Here is a 17,789-nt window from a genome sequence, read left to right on the forward strand (position 1 = left end):
CCTGCCTTATAAGTCACAAGCTTTTCTGATTATTTCTTAAACATTGTATTACAGACAATCATATCCATAGCATCACTAAAATCTTAAAACCTCTCCCCTTCCAGATTCCTCATGCCGTAACTGTACCCTCCATGTACTCCTTCAAAACCTTCATTACTCGCTCCATGTTCATTCAGATCACCAGCCAGGATAATCCCCTTTTCATTTGCCAGTCTCGATGTCACCCCCAATAGACTGTCCCAAAATATATCTTTCAATGATGAGAAATCTCATGAAAAGAATAAATAAATTTCATTAAGCCTCTAAAGGAATAGAATATAATTTTACTTTAATAATTGCATATTAAATTAAAATCTAGTAATTAAATGCTCTTATTTACCTTTTTTTGGTAAGTCCATAAAAAATTTTTAGAGGATTTTAATATATAATTAGCTTCTTTATCTTCCTCCACTTTGTTAAAAACACATTTGTGATTTGAATATCCCATTATGGGTATTAAATTATTTTCATTTTTCCTCTTATTTGATAAATATCTTGCTATATTAGATTTTGGAATGCCTAAAAAATATATATAATAATATAAATAATCTTACCTGTAAGTAATGATAACTTTCTGATTGAGGCTGTTGGATATAAAATTAAGGCGTTTTGATAATCTTCTGTACAAAAGATTTTTCTTTCCTTTTTATTGTAATTCCGCATCACTAGTAAATGATAAAATGAGATAAAATGCCGTGTCCCAACTACACTATTACCAACTATGACCGAGCCCACTAACTTTATAAATATCATCCAAGATTATATTAATTCATGTTTATTGATTCTGAAAGTTTGCCAGATTAGAAAATAGGGTTTTAACTTTCCTAAAATTATTTATTATGATTTTTAAAGCTTTATTTATAAATATAAACGATAAAGTTTGCAAATATTTTTTATTACTTTTGGTATGGCAAAACATATTTTCTTCTGTAAAAATTAAAATACTAAATATTTTTCAAAAATTTTTTAGCCAATCATGTATGACGTAATTATCTATGTTAGGCTCAAATTTGCAGTCTTATAAAATAATAGCTCAAATTATAATTAGAGTGTCCTAACTTTCCTCTGTACTCAATGTACCCCGGTCTCCCCTACATATTAAAATTTTATATATAAAAAAAACTATTTTCAGTGAATATTCAAATTTATATACACAAAATTTTAAATAAATGCAAATCAAAATAATGCAATCACTACATAAATAAAATATAAAACTGAATGAAAAATGTTTGGTTCCCTTCAGTATTTGAGTTTTAACTAAAGATTTTCAATTTTGTCATGTATACCTTATATGGTTATCATAAAAAGACACTGCAAATTCAAATAACCTTATCTTCATTGATCAGTAAAATCAATATAGGGGAGACAGGGGTACATTGAGTATAGGGGAAAGTTAGGACACTCTAATTATAGTTTGAGCTATTATTTTATAAGAGTAGAAATTTGAGCCTAACATAGGTAATTACGTCATACATGATTGGCTAAAAAAGATTTGAAAAATATTTAGTATTTTATACAGAAGAAAATATGTTTTAGCATACCAAAAGTAATAAAAAATATTTGCAAACTTTATCGTTTATATTTATAAATAAAGCTTTAAAAATCATAATAAATAATTTTAGGAAAGTTAAAACCCTATTTTCTAATCTGGCAAACTTTCAGAATCAATAAACATGAATTAATATAATCTTGGATGATATTTATAAAGTTAGTGGGCTCGGTCATAGTTGGTAATAGTGTAGTTGGGACACGGCATTTTAGCTCATTTTATCATTTACTAGTGATGCGGAATTACAATAAAAAGGAAAGAAAAATCTTTTGTACAGAAGATTATCAAAACGCCTTAATTTTATATCCAACAGCCTCAATCAGAAAGTTATCATTACTTACAGGTAAGATTATTTATATTATTATATATATTTTATATATTATTTAGGCATTCCAAAATCTAATATAGCAAGATATTTATCAAATAAGAGGAAAAATGAAAATAATGTAATACCCATAATGGGATATTCAAATCACAAATGTGTTTTTAATAAAGTGGAGGAAGATAAAATAGCTAATTATATATTAAAATCCTCTAAAAATTTTTATGGGACTTACAAAAAAAAAAGGTAAATAAGAGCATTTAATTACTAGATTTTAATTTAATATGCAATTATTAAAGTTAAATTATATTCTATTCCTTTAGAGGCTTAATGAAATTTATTTATTCTTTTCATGAGATTTCTCATCATTTAAAATAATATCATTATTAACAATACTAAATAATTCATTATTCACAATACCAAATGATTCTTTATTCACAATACTAAATTATACATTATTCATAATGCTAAATTAATAATAAAATTATAAAATTGTTAATGTTAATAAGAATATCATTATAATTATTAATTTAGCATAGTGAATCATGAATTATTTAGGATTGTGAATAATATATTATTAAGTGTTGTGAATAAAGAATCATTTAGTATTGTTAATAATGAATCATTTAAAATTATTAATTTAGCATTGTGAATAATGAATCATTTGGTATTGTGAATAATCAATCATTTAAAATATTCATTTTCATACTTAAAATTTATTAACTTGTTTCTCATAATTTAAATGAATATCCTTAATCACAATATTAAATTAATAATAAAATGTTCATTTCATACTTAAATTTTCTTAACTTGTTTATAGCAGTGACGAAGCGTCAAGTTTACTACTAGGGAAGCAATCAAAAAAAAAATTTTATTTTTATTTTAGTCAAACTCAAACCATAAAAACATTAGGATTTACAAATAAGTGGTATTCGTCTTTGTTTTTGAGTAAAATGATCAAGTATTGCATTATAAAAGTTATCGCTAGATTTTAAATTTTTTACTAATTTTTTTTCAATCGAAATCAAAGATAGATTCGATAATTGATTTTGGGTCATCCTGTTTCTGCAATAAGATTTGATTCTTTTTAAAGATGAAAAACTCCGTTCTGCACATGCTGTTGTTGAAGCCAAAGTTAAGATGAATTTACATAATTTAAAAAACTTTAAAACTTTTCATCAAATTGGTGCATATTAAAAATTCAAGTATTTCATTAACATTCTTTTTCTTTCTAAATTGAACATCCCAAAACACTACCTTTAATTAGGTTTCCAGCTTGTGTATGTCAAAAAATTGAGAATAAGTGTCATTTAAATTATCTAATAAATATTTTGGGTAATTAATTATTTGGAATTTACTAATATCTAACAATTCGGCGAATTTTATATTTTTGGTGTAAGAAATATGAAATAGAATTAATCAAATCATTTAGAATATTGCTTGATAGTCCAATAAAAACTGCTCTATTTCTAAATGATGTTTCAATAGTAAATTTTGTTCCGCGAGCAAATAAATTAATACAATATAATTTCCTCTTCATCATCACCATGGAATACGAGCTCCTGAATTCCAAGAAAACATATAGAGTTAGTTGATCGATATTTTGAATATTTCTCTATTTGATTTGACTTTAGAATTATGCTGTTCGATTGATATTTTGCGCATCGAATTTATCATATTTTCATTACGATTTTGGCCGAATGTTTTTAATTGAATCATCGACTGCAAATGAGCGGTTAATTCTTTGCCGTTTAACTGCCTTTGAAAAATTATTCATATCCGAAAATCCTTTATCATTCCAAACATATTTTTCCTTTGGGAATAATAGGCATGACCAACAATATAGAGAATTATAAAATTTACATCCAGTGAGCCATTAATATTTTTCATATTTATCGATAGAAAAATTATGGATGCAAGTTTTTCTTTTTTAAGTTTTATAAAATTGGTTTTGGTCTTTCTTTTTCAATAATCAATTTTTTCGCATCAAAATTTCTTGAGCTAAATGATGTTAATAAATTCTCAATAATACAATTATAATTATTAAACATTAATTAAGGATTTTAAAAACGAAAATTTTTTTATTTTAATAAAGTAAGGAAAAAAAATATTATATAAAAAAATTTCTTTCTCTTTTATTTATTAAATAAGCATTTTTTTATTTGCTTCCCCAATGCTTATTTTTTAAAGGTAAAATTATACAATACCATGGCATGATTTTCTCTTTATTTAATAAAAAAAATAAGCAATATTAAATTTGCTTCCCTCATGTATATTTTTTTTTCGTAGTAAAAATAATAGTAAATTTTTTAACGTAGTAAAAATAATAGTAACATTTATAACGTAGTAAAAATAATAGTATTTCTTAATATAGAAAAATAATATCATTTTTTTAGCGTTATAAAAATTATATTAATCTTTTTAACGTTATAAAAATTATATTAATCTTTTTAACGTTATAAGAATTATATTAATTTTTTTAACGAAGTCAGATTAGTTTATTAAGCATAGTACAAAGATTATATTAAGTCTATTTAAAATTTTTGCAAGAAAAATTTCAAGGGAAGCAATGCTTCCCTTGCTTCTATGGACGCTTCGTCACTGGTTTATAGATTCTCATTATGATAATTTTCTCAATTAAATGAACATTTTATTATTAATTTGAGAAATAGGATTATCAATGATATCATTGTGATAATCCTATTTTTCACCATTAAAATTTTTTTTTATAAATCATTTAATTTATATATTATGTATTTTATTTAGGTTAAAGAATTGGCCTATCAATTAGCAATAAAATATAATAAAAAAATTCCACCCAATTGGGACGAATTTAAAATGGCCGAAGATGATTGGTTTTCTGGATTTATGAAAAGACATCTACATATCTATACGAACTCCAGAAGCTACAAGCTTAGCTAGGGCCTCTGGTTTTAATAAATCTAGTGTAGATTTATTTTTTAGCCTTTACAGAGATATTCTTGATAAACATAAGATGCCACCATTCGCGATATATAATATGGATGAAAATGGGCTAACAACAGTACAAAATCCTAGTAAAATAATAGCTCACAGAGGTCAAAAGCAAGTGGCAGCTATGACATCTGCTGAGAGAGGAACGCTTGTAACAATAGCTCTCGCTATTAATGCAGAAGAGATGGGCCTAATTGTTGTATAGGTCGCTCAAATGGGTCCGGCTGGATGCAAGAAGCTGAATTTATGGTATACTTAGAACATTTTGCAGATCATGCAAGGCCACTACCTGAAAGGCCTGTATTATTGATTATAGACAATCATAGTTCGCACCAATCTCTTGGTGCCATAGATTTTTGCTTAAAATCTGGTATTTTCTTATTCTCCTTACCTCCACACACCACTCATAAAATGCAAACCCTTGACAGGTGCATTTTTGGGCCATTAAAAAAATATTATAATAACTCTGTAGGCTACTGGATGCGCAGCAATCCAAATAAATTATTTAGTATTTATAACATTCCAAAAATAGCAAGAGATATATTACCTCAAGCCCTAACTATTAAAAATATTATTAAATCATTTGAGTAATTCTAATATATTTGAAGAAATTGATTATTTACCCATAATTTTTAAAGACATTAGTCAGACATCATTAGAAAAATCAACAACTGAACCCCCTGTAAATTTAGAAAATAATACCTTACTGGCCTCAGAGTCAGAGCCACAAGAGGCTACAACTTCTCTAAATTATAATGATAATAGTCAATACAAACAAGATAATTTATTTGATATTGAGAATATATATCCACTTCCCGAAATTGTGAGAAATATAGACAACAAAAGAACAAAAAAATCTGAAATATTTACATCTTCGCCTTATAAAAAGATACTATTATCAAATATAAATAAAAAAAAGTAGAGCTAAAATCTCAAAAAAACTTATATTACCTCTGGGTAATAACAAAAAGAATGAAAACAAAACAAAAAATATTAAAAAAATAAATGAAAATATTTGCATTTTATGTCACAAAAAAATATAAAAAAATTATGAAAAAGAAGATTAGTACCAATGCATGGGTTGTAATGGATGGGCACAGGGAAGTTGTGCCAAATTTGATAATTTTATAATGTGCAATAAATGTAATTAAATACTTATCTTTCACTATGTTTATGATTTAAAAAAAAATTTTTTTACATTGTTTTTTTTACAATTTTTTTTTCCACAAAATAAATTTCCTAAATTTTGCTAAAAAATTTTTTATATAGTTATTGATTATGAATTACAATATTATAAATAAAATCATATGTGTCATAGTCTCTAGTCTTACTGGATTACTGATTTTAAATTTATTTAGACCTCTATTTCACGAGTGTCCCAACTATCACATATGTGTGTCCCAACGTACACAGAGTCTGTCATGGTTGGGACAAAAAAAATTTTTTTTTTAATTCAAATTTCTAAAAAAATATAATCTTCATAAAATATATATTATTTCAAATAGCCTATACTTATGGGATTCAGAAGATTTTTTAATTATTCAGATTAGTCTATTAATATTAAAATTATTAAGGTTTGAACGAAAAGTGTCCCAACCGTCCCCGGTCCCCCCTACATTGTTAATAATGGTATTATATAAAGAAAAAATATTTGAATAATGATTTAAAGTTGATAATAATTTATTATGTTATATCGGATATAAAAGACACAATTTTTATAATTTAAAGGACTTTTTTAATTTTTTTACTTTTTTACATATAATTTTAATTTTTACTTTTATTTTATATTTATTTTATTTTATTTTTCTTTTATTTTGATTATGTTTTCAAATTATATTTAATTATAGTTAATTATTAGTATTTAATAAAGATTTAGTATCAGATTTTAGTATTTAATTTTATTTTATTTTTTTAGGTTCCAACTTTTCTCAATATGGCAACTTTTCCATATGTGACAATTTATAAATAAAATATTATTGTTAGCTTTTAATATAATATCAAAGTTTTCATCACTAAGGCATCTTTTTATATTACAAATTTTTAGTAAAACTAAAAGATCTTTCAACTGGTGAGCTTAGTGTAGTTAGTGATCTGCGGTCTAATTTTTCAAGCCCGGCCCGAAATTTTTTTAGAAAGTTTTGCTGGCTCGGCCCGAGCCCGATTTTTTTAAAAAAATTTACCGGCCCGGCCCGAATTTATTTAAATATAAAAATTAATTTTAATAATAACTCAAAATAAAAGATATATGTTATATGGCGTCTAGTTTCTATAAATAAAATCAAATATTTTTATTCTATATAAAAAATTCAACATAAAATTAATAAATTTAGATATATTTAAAAAAAATTCCAAGGCCCGACCCGATCCGGCCTAATTTTTTTAAAAATATTAGGCACGACCTAGCCCGAACTCAATTTTTTTCAAAAAAATAGGCCCAACCCGAACGAGTTGGGGCTTACTTTTGTAGATCTCTAAGCGTAGTATTATTACTTTATGAGGAACACCTTTTAATATTTAAATATAGTAAAATCACGACACTCCTTTTTTAAAATAAACATACAAACACACAGTTTGATGGGTGTTAAAATTTATATTATCCATATCTTTTTTTACTGCAATTTTATCTCAAGTAACATTTGTATAGCGTGCAAATTCTTACTTTTTCCTTAAATTTTTATATTCTAGAAAGGTAAAATATATAAAAGCAGAAAAAAGTTTAAAAAATGAAGTCAATCATGTTTGAAAATTTGTTATTGTGGTGGTGATTATTTCTTATTCATCAACATCAATAATATTAATCCTTTTTACAAAAAATAAGATTAAATTTAATATTTTTGATAAAATAAAATATAGAAAATGTATCTATTAATAAATACAGTTTATAATATATCTAGACACCGATATATGTATCAGATAAGATACAAATACAATATTTTTGCATATAAGTACTTTAACTCTAATAGAGTGCCTCAACCACTTTGCTACCCGTAAAACCTACAACACTATCAACCCTATGTACTCTCCTATAATCGCTATTATTATAGAAATATAAATGTAAGTCAAAATTTAACTTGAGAGGTTCTAGACTTCTGACGACTTGCATGGCCGGATATACCCGGGTAACCCCACTGAATGTACTAATAAATGTTGACGTTATTATATTTTGGATATCTGTATCACGTGCTTTCCATACATTCTCCATCTTAGATGTTAAAGCTATATCGGATCTGTTAGAAAAATTTAAAATAGTTATTTTAAAATTATTATATTATTCGAAAATTAGAAAACTAAATTAAGAACATAATTGTAGTTTTGTAATTAGAATGATTAAATATTAAAATTTTAATATATATAAATAAAGGTATTATAAACTTGATATAAGGCTTAATTATTCCACTGTCTGAAGTGCAAGGTTCGGTTTGATGAGGAGTATTTAAAATTATATGCAATGTTTCTAAAGATGGGTTATTGTGAAACATATATTCTTCGGGAGAGCAAAAAGCCTTGGGTGACAAATGAATAGCGGAGTAATTGTAAGATAACAAATCTAGTTTGTTTATAAAAATGTATATAGAAAATATTATTTAAAATGTAGAAATTTTTATTACAAGAAGATATTTCATTCTGGCATAATATAAATAAATAATCCTAAAAAAGCGTCAATCAAATTTCTTTTAAAAAATATTTGTCCAATGATAATCATCATAGCAATTTTAAGCGAATAGCAATTCCCATGTGATTTATAATATGGCGCATATACTCAAATGCATAACTACCATCATTCCAAAGGTATGTGATGCTATATGGAAAACTTTAAAAGATATCCAGTTCCAGAGAACATTGTGAAAAGGTATTAAATTTAGATATTAATATAATTTTAGATTGCACAAGAATATTTTGAGAAACATGGATTTCCAAACTGCCTTGGCTTATTAGATGGCAAGCACATAAAAATAAAAAGTCCTGCAAAATCTGGAACCTATTTTTACAATTATAGATCTTTTAAATCAATTGCTTAGTTTAGCTGATAGAAATTACAAATTTATATATATAGATGTGATGGTGGCACTTTCAGAAATAGTGGTTTATATCAAAGTAAAATTTTAATATTAATATATAATTTTTAATTATTTTAGAGTTAGAAAATCTTACATTTTAGATTACATAATAATATTTTGAGAAACATGGATTTCCAAACTGCCTTGGTTCATTAGATGGTAAGCACATAAAAATAAAAAGTCCTGCAAAATCTGGAATCCATTTCAATTATAGATCTTTTAAATCAAATGCTTGGTTTAGCTGATAGCAATTGCAAATTTATATATATAGGTGTGATGGTGGCACTTTCAGAAATAGTAGTTTATATCAAAGTAAATTTTTAATATAATGAATAATTTTTAATTATTTTAGAGTTAGAAAATCACACACTTTTTATTCCTTCTCCTAAATTTGCCAATTAATATCATTGTTCCATATGTAATTATATGAAAAATATCAGTCCAGAAGAAAAACTAGAATGTGCATTGAATTGAATACACACCTACTATTATACCTATTCCTGAATATTTAGAGATCAGTAGAACTTTAAATGCATCAAGTACTAATTCAAGAGGAGATTTACTTAAATACTATTTTAATTCTTGAATTTATGTATAATTTAAAATTTTATAACATTATATTGGGGAATCAGAATTTTCTCCTTTATTTGATGGTGGATGAATCAGAAATTTTCTATCTTATGACTTGTTATTTAAAAATTTATATTTTTTGGGGTTATTCTAATTTTCCATTATTTTTATAAAATATGTTAATGAAGTATATATTTAGTAATTTTAATTTATGTGCACAATTAAAAAATCCTTTAAACTAAATTTTTATTCATTTGTATTTGTAATTTATAATTTAAAATTTTATTCTTGCTAGATGAGAGTTTTGTGTTACCAAGGTGTGCTTTGTACCTTCTATTTAGTGTTGTTAAATGGCTCGTTTTGAGCCGATTTTTAAAAACGGCTAACTAACCAGATAAATATTACGCAAGCCTGAAAATTTTGTTCATAGAAGGAACAAAGGTCTAGACATATATTATTAAAATCTCGAGGCTGAGACAATATTTTTCTGGCTAAAATATAGAGTTAGCCGTTTTTAAAAATCGGCTCAAAATGAGCCGTTTAACAACACTACTTCTATTATTAAAAACCCTTAAGGAATGATCCATTCCATATTTAATTTTATACAACTAACTATCTTTTAATTAGATAATTTTTATGCATAAGTAAATATTTACATCTCTCTTATCTTTTCTAAAAATTTGGCCTTTCTACATGCATTCCATAGTGTTGTATATTTTCTCATAACTTCATAATTGTAGAATGTATGTTATTCATAACTTATTATAACATTTTTGATTAAATGTATAACCTTTTTATTTTACTTATATATAATTTGACTATGATTGAAGTTAACTTCCTATTATTTGTTAACTTAGAATATCTTGTTATTTTTTCTATTGTAATTTAATGACAATGTCTTATATTTAATTTTATATTTAGTAACTAGGTAATAAATCATTTGGAAGGGTGGTGGTTTGTATAAAATTTAAATTAGGATGAACATATTTTCAGCATGGTACTTTAATATGTATTCATGAATTTCATATAAATAAATGATAGGTATATCAGATATTTCCCCTTCATTTGATGATAATTTTGAATTTTCCCAATATAAAATGGCAAAAAAAATGTACATATTAGACAGATTTAATTCTTGTAAACCTCTTACATCAGAACTATTTTCTAGATCCAAGGAAAAAATATATTATTCTGGGTTTTCCTGGGCTTGGGAAATATTTATTACAATTAATATGGGCTTGGACGTAGCTTGGGAAACATATTTCAAAATTAATATATTCCTGAAAATTTTTTAATTTTAAATATGGGCTAGAAATTGGCCTGAAAATTTCTTCTAAAAATAGGGCTAGGCCGGATCAAAAACCAAGGCCCATGCAACTTTCATATTCTGATTGTATTTTTAAATGCATTGTGACTTTTTATATATTTTATTACAGTTCTCAACTATCAAAATTATTATGGTCTTTGGCGGGTTTGAGAAAATTTTCCTAAGTGTGTGGACTGGCATAGGTATAATATTTAACATAGAATATTTATATGCTCATCAGGTAAAAACTGTCGTAAATAATAATATTTTTTTATATATATTTGAAATGTCAATCATTTCAAATGAGATTTTTTTTTATCGTTTTTGATGAAAAAAGATTTTTATAATAATTAATTTTTTCATGATTATTAAAGAAAATAAAAGTATATAAAAAACCTTACGTTACTTCGCGATTTTTGTAATTTGAATAGGTTATTTCTATATTTAGATCTTTGCCAGTTTGGATTGTAGCTCAATTTTGATAGTTCTTTTTATTTAGTTTTCTAGTTTGTCATTTCTATTTCTGTTTTTTATTAATTTCTTCTTTTTTTGACAGTTGTTGACCGTGACTACAGGATAGTCTTAAATACCAAGGTTATTCGTTATTATAAGGTAAAAACAATATTTTTATTTTATATTTTGTATCTCTCCTCAGGACACAACGCCATTTTTGTTTAGATTTTTTTTAGAAATTTAATTAATTTAAAAAGAAAAGTTTAAAAAAAAAGAACGTATTTTCAAATATTCTAAAATACTTATTTACCACGGTCGATTTAAAGTAATATAAATTTTCCATATAATGAGATGGGCTTAATGTTTAATTTTGATATTGAGCCTAGCTTATTAATTTCGGTCTTGGAAAGTAATTTAAATGAAATCAAGAACGGCAGACCATAAATGGTAGAAACTTTGAAATGTGATAACGATGATCGTTTGGATATTGTGGAGAGATCTGTAGTTATCCTCCGAGAATTGAAAGAAATTAAAGAAGTGATTAAGATTATATATCAAAATATAAATAAATTGGTTATTGCGAATAGTAATGGTAATAAAGGCCAAATATGTGGTCCGACATGGTCAAATGGGAAAAATATCTCCGTTGAAAAAAATGGTTTTTCTGGTCATAAGAAAATTTTAGAAGATTTAATGTACCCGCTGTGGGTATAGGGGCCGCAAGGTAGTGACCTGTGTGGTCAAAGAACAAAATTTTCTTGAGGGTTTTCCGTTAAAGAAATTGACATTAGAAAATTCTAATGTTAGAAAAATTTCTGGTACCAACACGAATAAATGTGAAGTTCTACGATCGAATTATGGTAAATCCCGTTTGCGTTTTAAATGTAACAAACCGGGACATGTAGCCATAAATTGTATCGAAAATTGACTATATGATTGCAAGTGTAATCATATAGTAAGTAGAAGATCGGGAGGTAGAAATAGTAATCAGGTAAATAACCATGCTGAAATGAGATATGATTCTCGTAAAAGCCGTGGTTATAACATAAATTTTTTTATCCTGATGAGAAAAATAAAAATAATGAAGATTCTAATAATTTTAAATGGGAGAAATATCCTAAGGGTATTGTTAAATATTCCGATAAAAGGGATGTTAATACTTTCAGATGGGAAACATATCCCAGTGATATTGCAAAAAAATATATGAATATTGTTAATGAACCACTAAATTCCGAGTTGAATTTATGTTCAAATAGGAATTCTCATGAAACTGATGTTTCAAATGAGATAAATTTTGATCAGTCAATTAAAACATATGAGATTTTAATGACTGAGAGATTAGTCGAACCTTGTCCTTGTCCAAGAGTTACTGTAAGAGTTGACTCGAGGGACATCGACATGTTGTTCGACACAGGGGCTAGCATTTCCATAATGTCTAGAAGAAATTATTATAAGTATTGGCATGGGGGTAAACTTGAAAAAGAATCTATGAGTGTCAGACAATTTGATGGGTCTGAAATTGTAGTTTTGGGAAAAACTAAGTTGGGATTAAATCTCCATAATACCACATTTTTCCTAGATTTATGGGTAGTTAAGAAAGATGTGGAAACCATCATGGGGTGGGATTGGATTGTTCAGTTAGGTCCTTTCAATAATTATTGGAATATTTTTGCCATACATAAGGGTTCGGCCTTAAATGAGATTAAAAACAAAAATATTGCTAATAATGCTCGAGAAAAAATTTATGAAATAGAAGGGATGGAATTAATCGTAAAAGAAGAGAATTCAACCCTTAATTCTGATAGATATGTAAATTCCACGGAATTAATGGTTGAGGACAATATTAGCATTACTGAAAACACAATGGTTGCTATTGGTATTCATGATTTACATAAAATGCGTGAAAATATATCTCTTTTAATGAAAAAATATGAAATAATTTTCGAAGACAAGTTAGGATGTCTTGATGATTATCAAGTGGATGTAAAATTAAGGGAGGGATTTTCACCTATTTTTCTAGCGTGTCTACGAGTTCCTTTTGAATGGAAAAAGGAAATTGACGAAGAGTTTGATCAATGGGTTAAAGATGGCATTAGTTCCAGTGGAATATAGTGTATGGGCAACCCCGTTGGTACCGGTTAAGAGATCAAATGGAAAATTGAGGCTCTGTGCTGATTTCAGCGTAACCTTAAATCGATGGGTAGCAGAGGTTAAATATCCGTTGCCTCGAATTGAGGAAATTTTGGCTCAGTTAAAGGGGGCGAAATATTTTTCAAAGGTTGATTTTTCGTCAGCCTACCTACAATTGCCTTTGAGGGAGGAAATTCGTAAATTATTGACGATAACGACTCCTAAAGGGTTGTTCGCTTTTTGTAGATTACCATTTGGGTTGAGTGTGTCGGCCCCTATTTTTCAGCGTACCATGGCGTCCGTTTTCCAAGGACTAGAGAGGGTATTTTATTATATGGATGACGTACTGTTACAGGGATGACGCCTGAACAGCATAACCAACGTTTGGAGGAAGTTTTTAAGAGAATTCATGGTAAAGGCTTGAGAGCCAGTAAGAAAAGCATTTTGGGCGTAACGGAGGTAGAATATTTAGGCCATCAAATAAATGGGATTGAAGTGAAGCCATTACAAAAAAATTTGAAGAATATATTAAATTTGAAGCAGCCCAATAGTAAGGCTGAGGTGCAGTCCTTTTTGGGTATGGTAAATTACTACCATCGTTTTATCGAGGATTTTGCAAAGGTAGCTGCCCCGTTATATGAGTTATTAAAAAAGGGTGTTCATTTCGATTGGAAAATGGAACAACAAAAAGCGTTTGAAATTTTAAAGGGAAAGATTGGGGAAGAGCCAATTATAGTATGTTTCAACAATGATTTCGAAATCATATTAGCTGTTGGTGCATCTAACAAAGGTGTTGGAGGAGCCTTATTACATTTAATTGATGGTGTGGAAAGACCCATCCTTTTTTCTCACGAGTTTTTTGGGATGTAGAAACGAGATATTCTGTGATTGAACAGGAGGCCTTGGCCGTGATTTTCGGTTTGTCAAAATGCCGTGAATATTTGATTGGTAAAAAATTTGTAATTTTTACCGATCACAAACCGTTAATCCACTTATTCCGAAAGGATAATAGGGAGTTAATGTTATCTCCCCGGTTGCAGCGTTGGTTATTATTAGTGGGCAGTTTTAACGTGGAGGTTAGATATCGTCGAGGCAAAGAGAATCATTTGCCTGATATTTTTTCTAGGTTAGGTTCTTGCTGTGCAGATCCGGAAATAAGTGATAGGATAAGTATTGATAGAGAAAAGGCCTTAGTGCGTACTCTCACGTATATTTTAAAAGGGGGTCCTACCAATTGGGAGGATTTGAAAACAAATACTGTGAACGACAAAGATCTAAGTCAAGTAAAATTGAGTTTAACAGGAGAAAAACCTTGGAAAAACAAATATGATTCCTATAAAAAAATTGAAAAGAATGATAAACATAGGATGGAAAATCCTATGAGGTTGGGAAATAGGGATTTCAGGATTTCTATCTGCAATATTTGTCGAGGGATTTTTTTATAGGAATCATATTTGTTTTTCCAAGGTTTTTCTCCTGTTAAACTCAATTTTACTTGACTTAGATCTTTGTCGTTCACAGTATTTGTTTTCAAATCCTCCCAATTGGTAGGACCCCCTTTTAAAATATACGTGAGAGTACGCACTAAGGCCTTTTCTCTATCAATACTTATCCTATCACTTATTTCCGGATCTGCACAGCAAGAACCTAACCTAGAAAAAATATCAGGCAAATGATTCTCTTTGCCTCGACGATATCTAACCTCCACGTTAAAACTGCCCACTAATAATAACCAACGCTGCAACCGGGGAGATAACATTAACTCCCTATTATCCTTTCGGAATAAGTGGATTAACGGTTTGTGATCGGTAAAAATTACAAATTTTTTACCAATCAAATATTCACGGCATTTTGTCAAACCGAAAATCACGGCCAAGGCCTCCTGTTCAATCACAGAATATCTCGTTTCTACATCCCAAAAAACTCGTGAGAAAAAAGGATGGGTCTTTCCACACCATCAATTAAATGTAATAAGGCTCCTCCAACACCTTTGTTAGATGCACCAACAGCTAATATGATTTCGAAATCATTGTTGAAACATACTATAATTGGCTCTTCCCCAATCTTTCCCTTTAAAATTTCAAACGCTTTTTGTTGTTCCATTTTCCAATCGAAATGAACACCCTTTTTTAATAACTCATATAACGGGGCAGCTACCTTTGCAAAATCCTCGATAAAACGATGGTAGTAATTTACCATACCCAAAAAGGACTGCACCTCAGCCTTACTATTGGGCTGCTTCAAATTTAATATATTCTTCAAATTTTTTTGTAATGGCTTCACCTCAATCCCATTTATTTGATGGCCTAAATATTCTACCTCCGTTACGCCCAAAATGCTTTTCTTACTGGCTCTCAAGCCTTTACCATGAATTCTCTTAAAAACTTCCTCCAAACGTTGGTTATGCTGTTCAGGCGTCATCCCTGTAACAGTACGTCATCCATATAATAAAATACCCTCTCTAGTCCTTGGAAAACGGACGCCATGGTACGCTGAAAAATAGGGGCCGACACACTCAACCCAAATGGTAATCTACAAAAAGCGAACAACCCTTTAGGAGTCGTTATCGTCAATAATTTACGAATTTCCTCCCTCAAAGGCAATTGTAGGTAGGCTGACGAAAAATCAACCTTTGAAAAATATTTCGCCCCCTTTAACTGAGCCAAAATTTCCTCAATTCGAGGCAACGGATATTTAACCTCTGCTACCCATCGATTTAAGGTTACGCTGAAATCAGCACAGAGCCTCAATTTTCCATTTGATCTCTTAACCGGTACCAACGGGGTTGCCCATACACTATATTCCACTGGAACTAATGCCATCTTTAACCCATTGATCAAACTCTTCGTCAATTTCCTTTTTCCATTCAAAAGGAACTCGTAGACACGCTAGAAAAATAGGTGAAAATCCCTCCCTTAATTTTACATCCACTTAATAATCATCAAGACATCCTAACTTGTCTTCGAAAATTATTTCATATTTTTTCATTAAAAGAGATATATTTTCACGCATTTTATGTAAATCATGAATACCAATAGTACCATTGTGTTTTCAGTAATGCTAATATTGTCCTCAACCATTAATTACGTGGAATTTACATATCTATCAGAATTAAGGGTTGAATTCTTTTCTTTTACGGTTAATTCCATCCCTTCTATTTCATAAATTTTTTCTCGAGCACTATTAGCAATATTTTTATTTTTAATCTCATTTAAGGCCGAACCCTTATGTATGGCAAAAATATTCCAATAATTATTGAAAGGACCTAACTGAACAATCCAATCCCACCCCATGATGGTTTCCACATCTTTCTTAACTACCTATAAATCTAGGAAAAATGTGGTATTATGGAGAATTAATCCCAACTTAATTTTTCCCAAAACTACAATTTCAGACCCATCAAATTGTCTGACACTCATAGATTCTTTTTCAAGTTTACCCCCAGGCCAATACTTATAATAATTTCTTCTAGACATTATGGAAATGCTAGCCCCTGTGTCGAACAACATGTCCCTCGAGTCAACTCTTATAGTAACTCTTGGACAAGGACAAGGTTCGACTAATCTCTCAGTCATTAAAATCTCATATGTTTTAATTGACTGATCAATATTTATCTCATTTGAAATATCAGTTTCATGAGAATTCCCATTTGAACATAAATTCAACTCGGAATTTAGTGGTTCATTAACAATATTCATATATTTTTTTGCAATATCACTGGGATATGTTTCCCATCTGAAAGTATTAACATCCCTTTTATCGGAATATTTAACAATACCCTTAGGATATTTCTTTCATTTAAAATTATTAGAATCTTCATTATTTTTATTTTTCTTATCAAGATAAAAAAAATTTATGTTAAAACCACGGCTTTTACGAGAATCATATCTCATTTCAGCATGGTTATTTACCTGATTACTATTTCTACCTCCCGATCTTCTACTTACTATATGATTACACTTGCAATCATATAGTCAATTTTCGATACAATTTATGGCTACATGTCCCGGTTTGTTACATTTAAAACACAAACGGGATTTACCATAATTCGATCGTAGAACTTCACATTTATTCGTGTTGGTACCAGAAATTTTTCTAACATTAGAATTTTCTAATGTCAATTTCTTTAACGGAAAACCCTCAAGAAAATTTTGTTCTTTGACCACACAGGTCACTACCTTGCGGCCCCTATACCCACAGCGGGTACATTTCAAAATCTTCTAAAATTTTCTTATGACCAGAAAAACCATTTTTTTCAACGGAGATATTTTTCCCATTTGACCATGTCGGACCACATATTTGGCCTTTATTACCATTACTATTCGCAATAACCAATTTATTTATATCTTGATATATAATCTTAATCACTTCTTTAATTTCTTTCAATTC

At 28.4% G+C, this 17,789-nt stretch overlaps 1 protein-coding gene across 3 annotated transcripts in view; it reads right to left on the bottom strand.

Annotated features, from left to right (window-relative positions):
* LOC135931177 (voltage-dependent calcium channel subunit alpha-2/delta-2-like) overlaps window positions 1–17,789 on the bottom strand; it is an 84,990-nt gene that overhangs the window by 24,577 nt on the left and 42,624 nt on the right. For all 3 annotated transcript variants that reach the window (XM_065468096.1, XM_065468098.1, XM_065468097.1), the window contains 2 exons: window positions 8,256–8,430; window positions 7,955–8,110 (listed from right to left, as the gene is read on the bottom strand). In XM_065468096.1, the coding sequence (XP_065324168.1) occupies window positions 7,955–8,110; window positions 8,256–8,430 (331 nt within the window). The remainder of the gene's footprint in view (window positions 1–7,954; window positions 8,111–8,255; window positions 8,431–17,789) is intronic.

This window comes from Gordionus sp. m RMFG-2023, chromosome 1 (genome assembly GCF_954871325.1).
Source record: "Gordionus sp. m RMFG-2023 chromosome 1, tfGorSpeb1-WG-v2, whole genome shotgun sequence".
NCBI classification, from domain to species: Eukaryota; Metazoa; Nematomorpha; class Gordioida; order Chordodea; family Parachordodidae; genus Gordionus; species Gordionus sp. m RMFG-2023.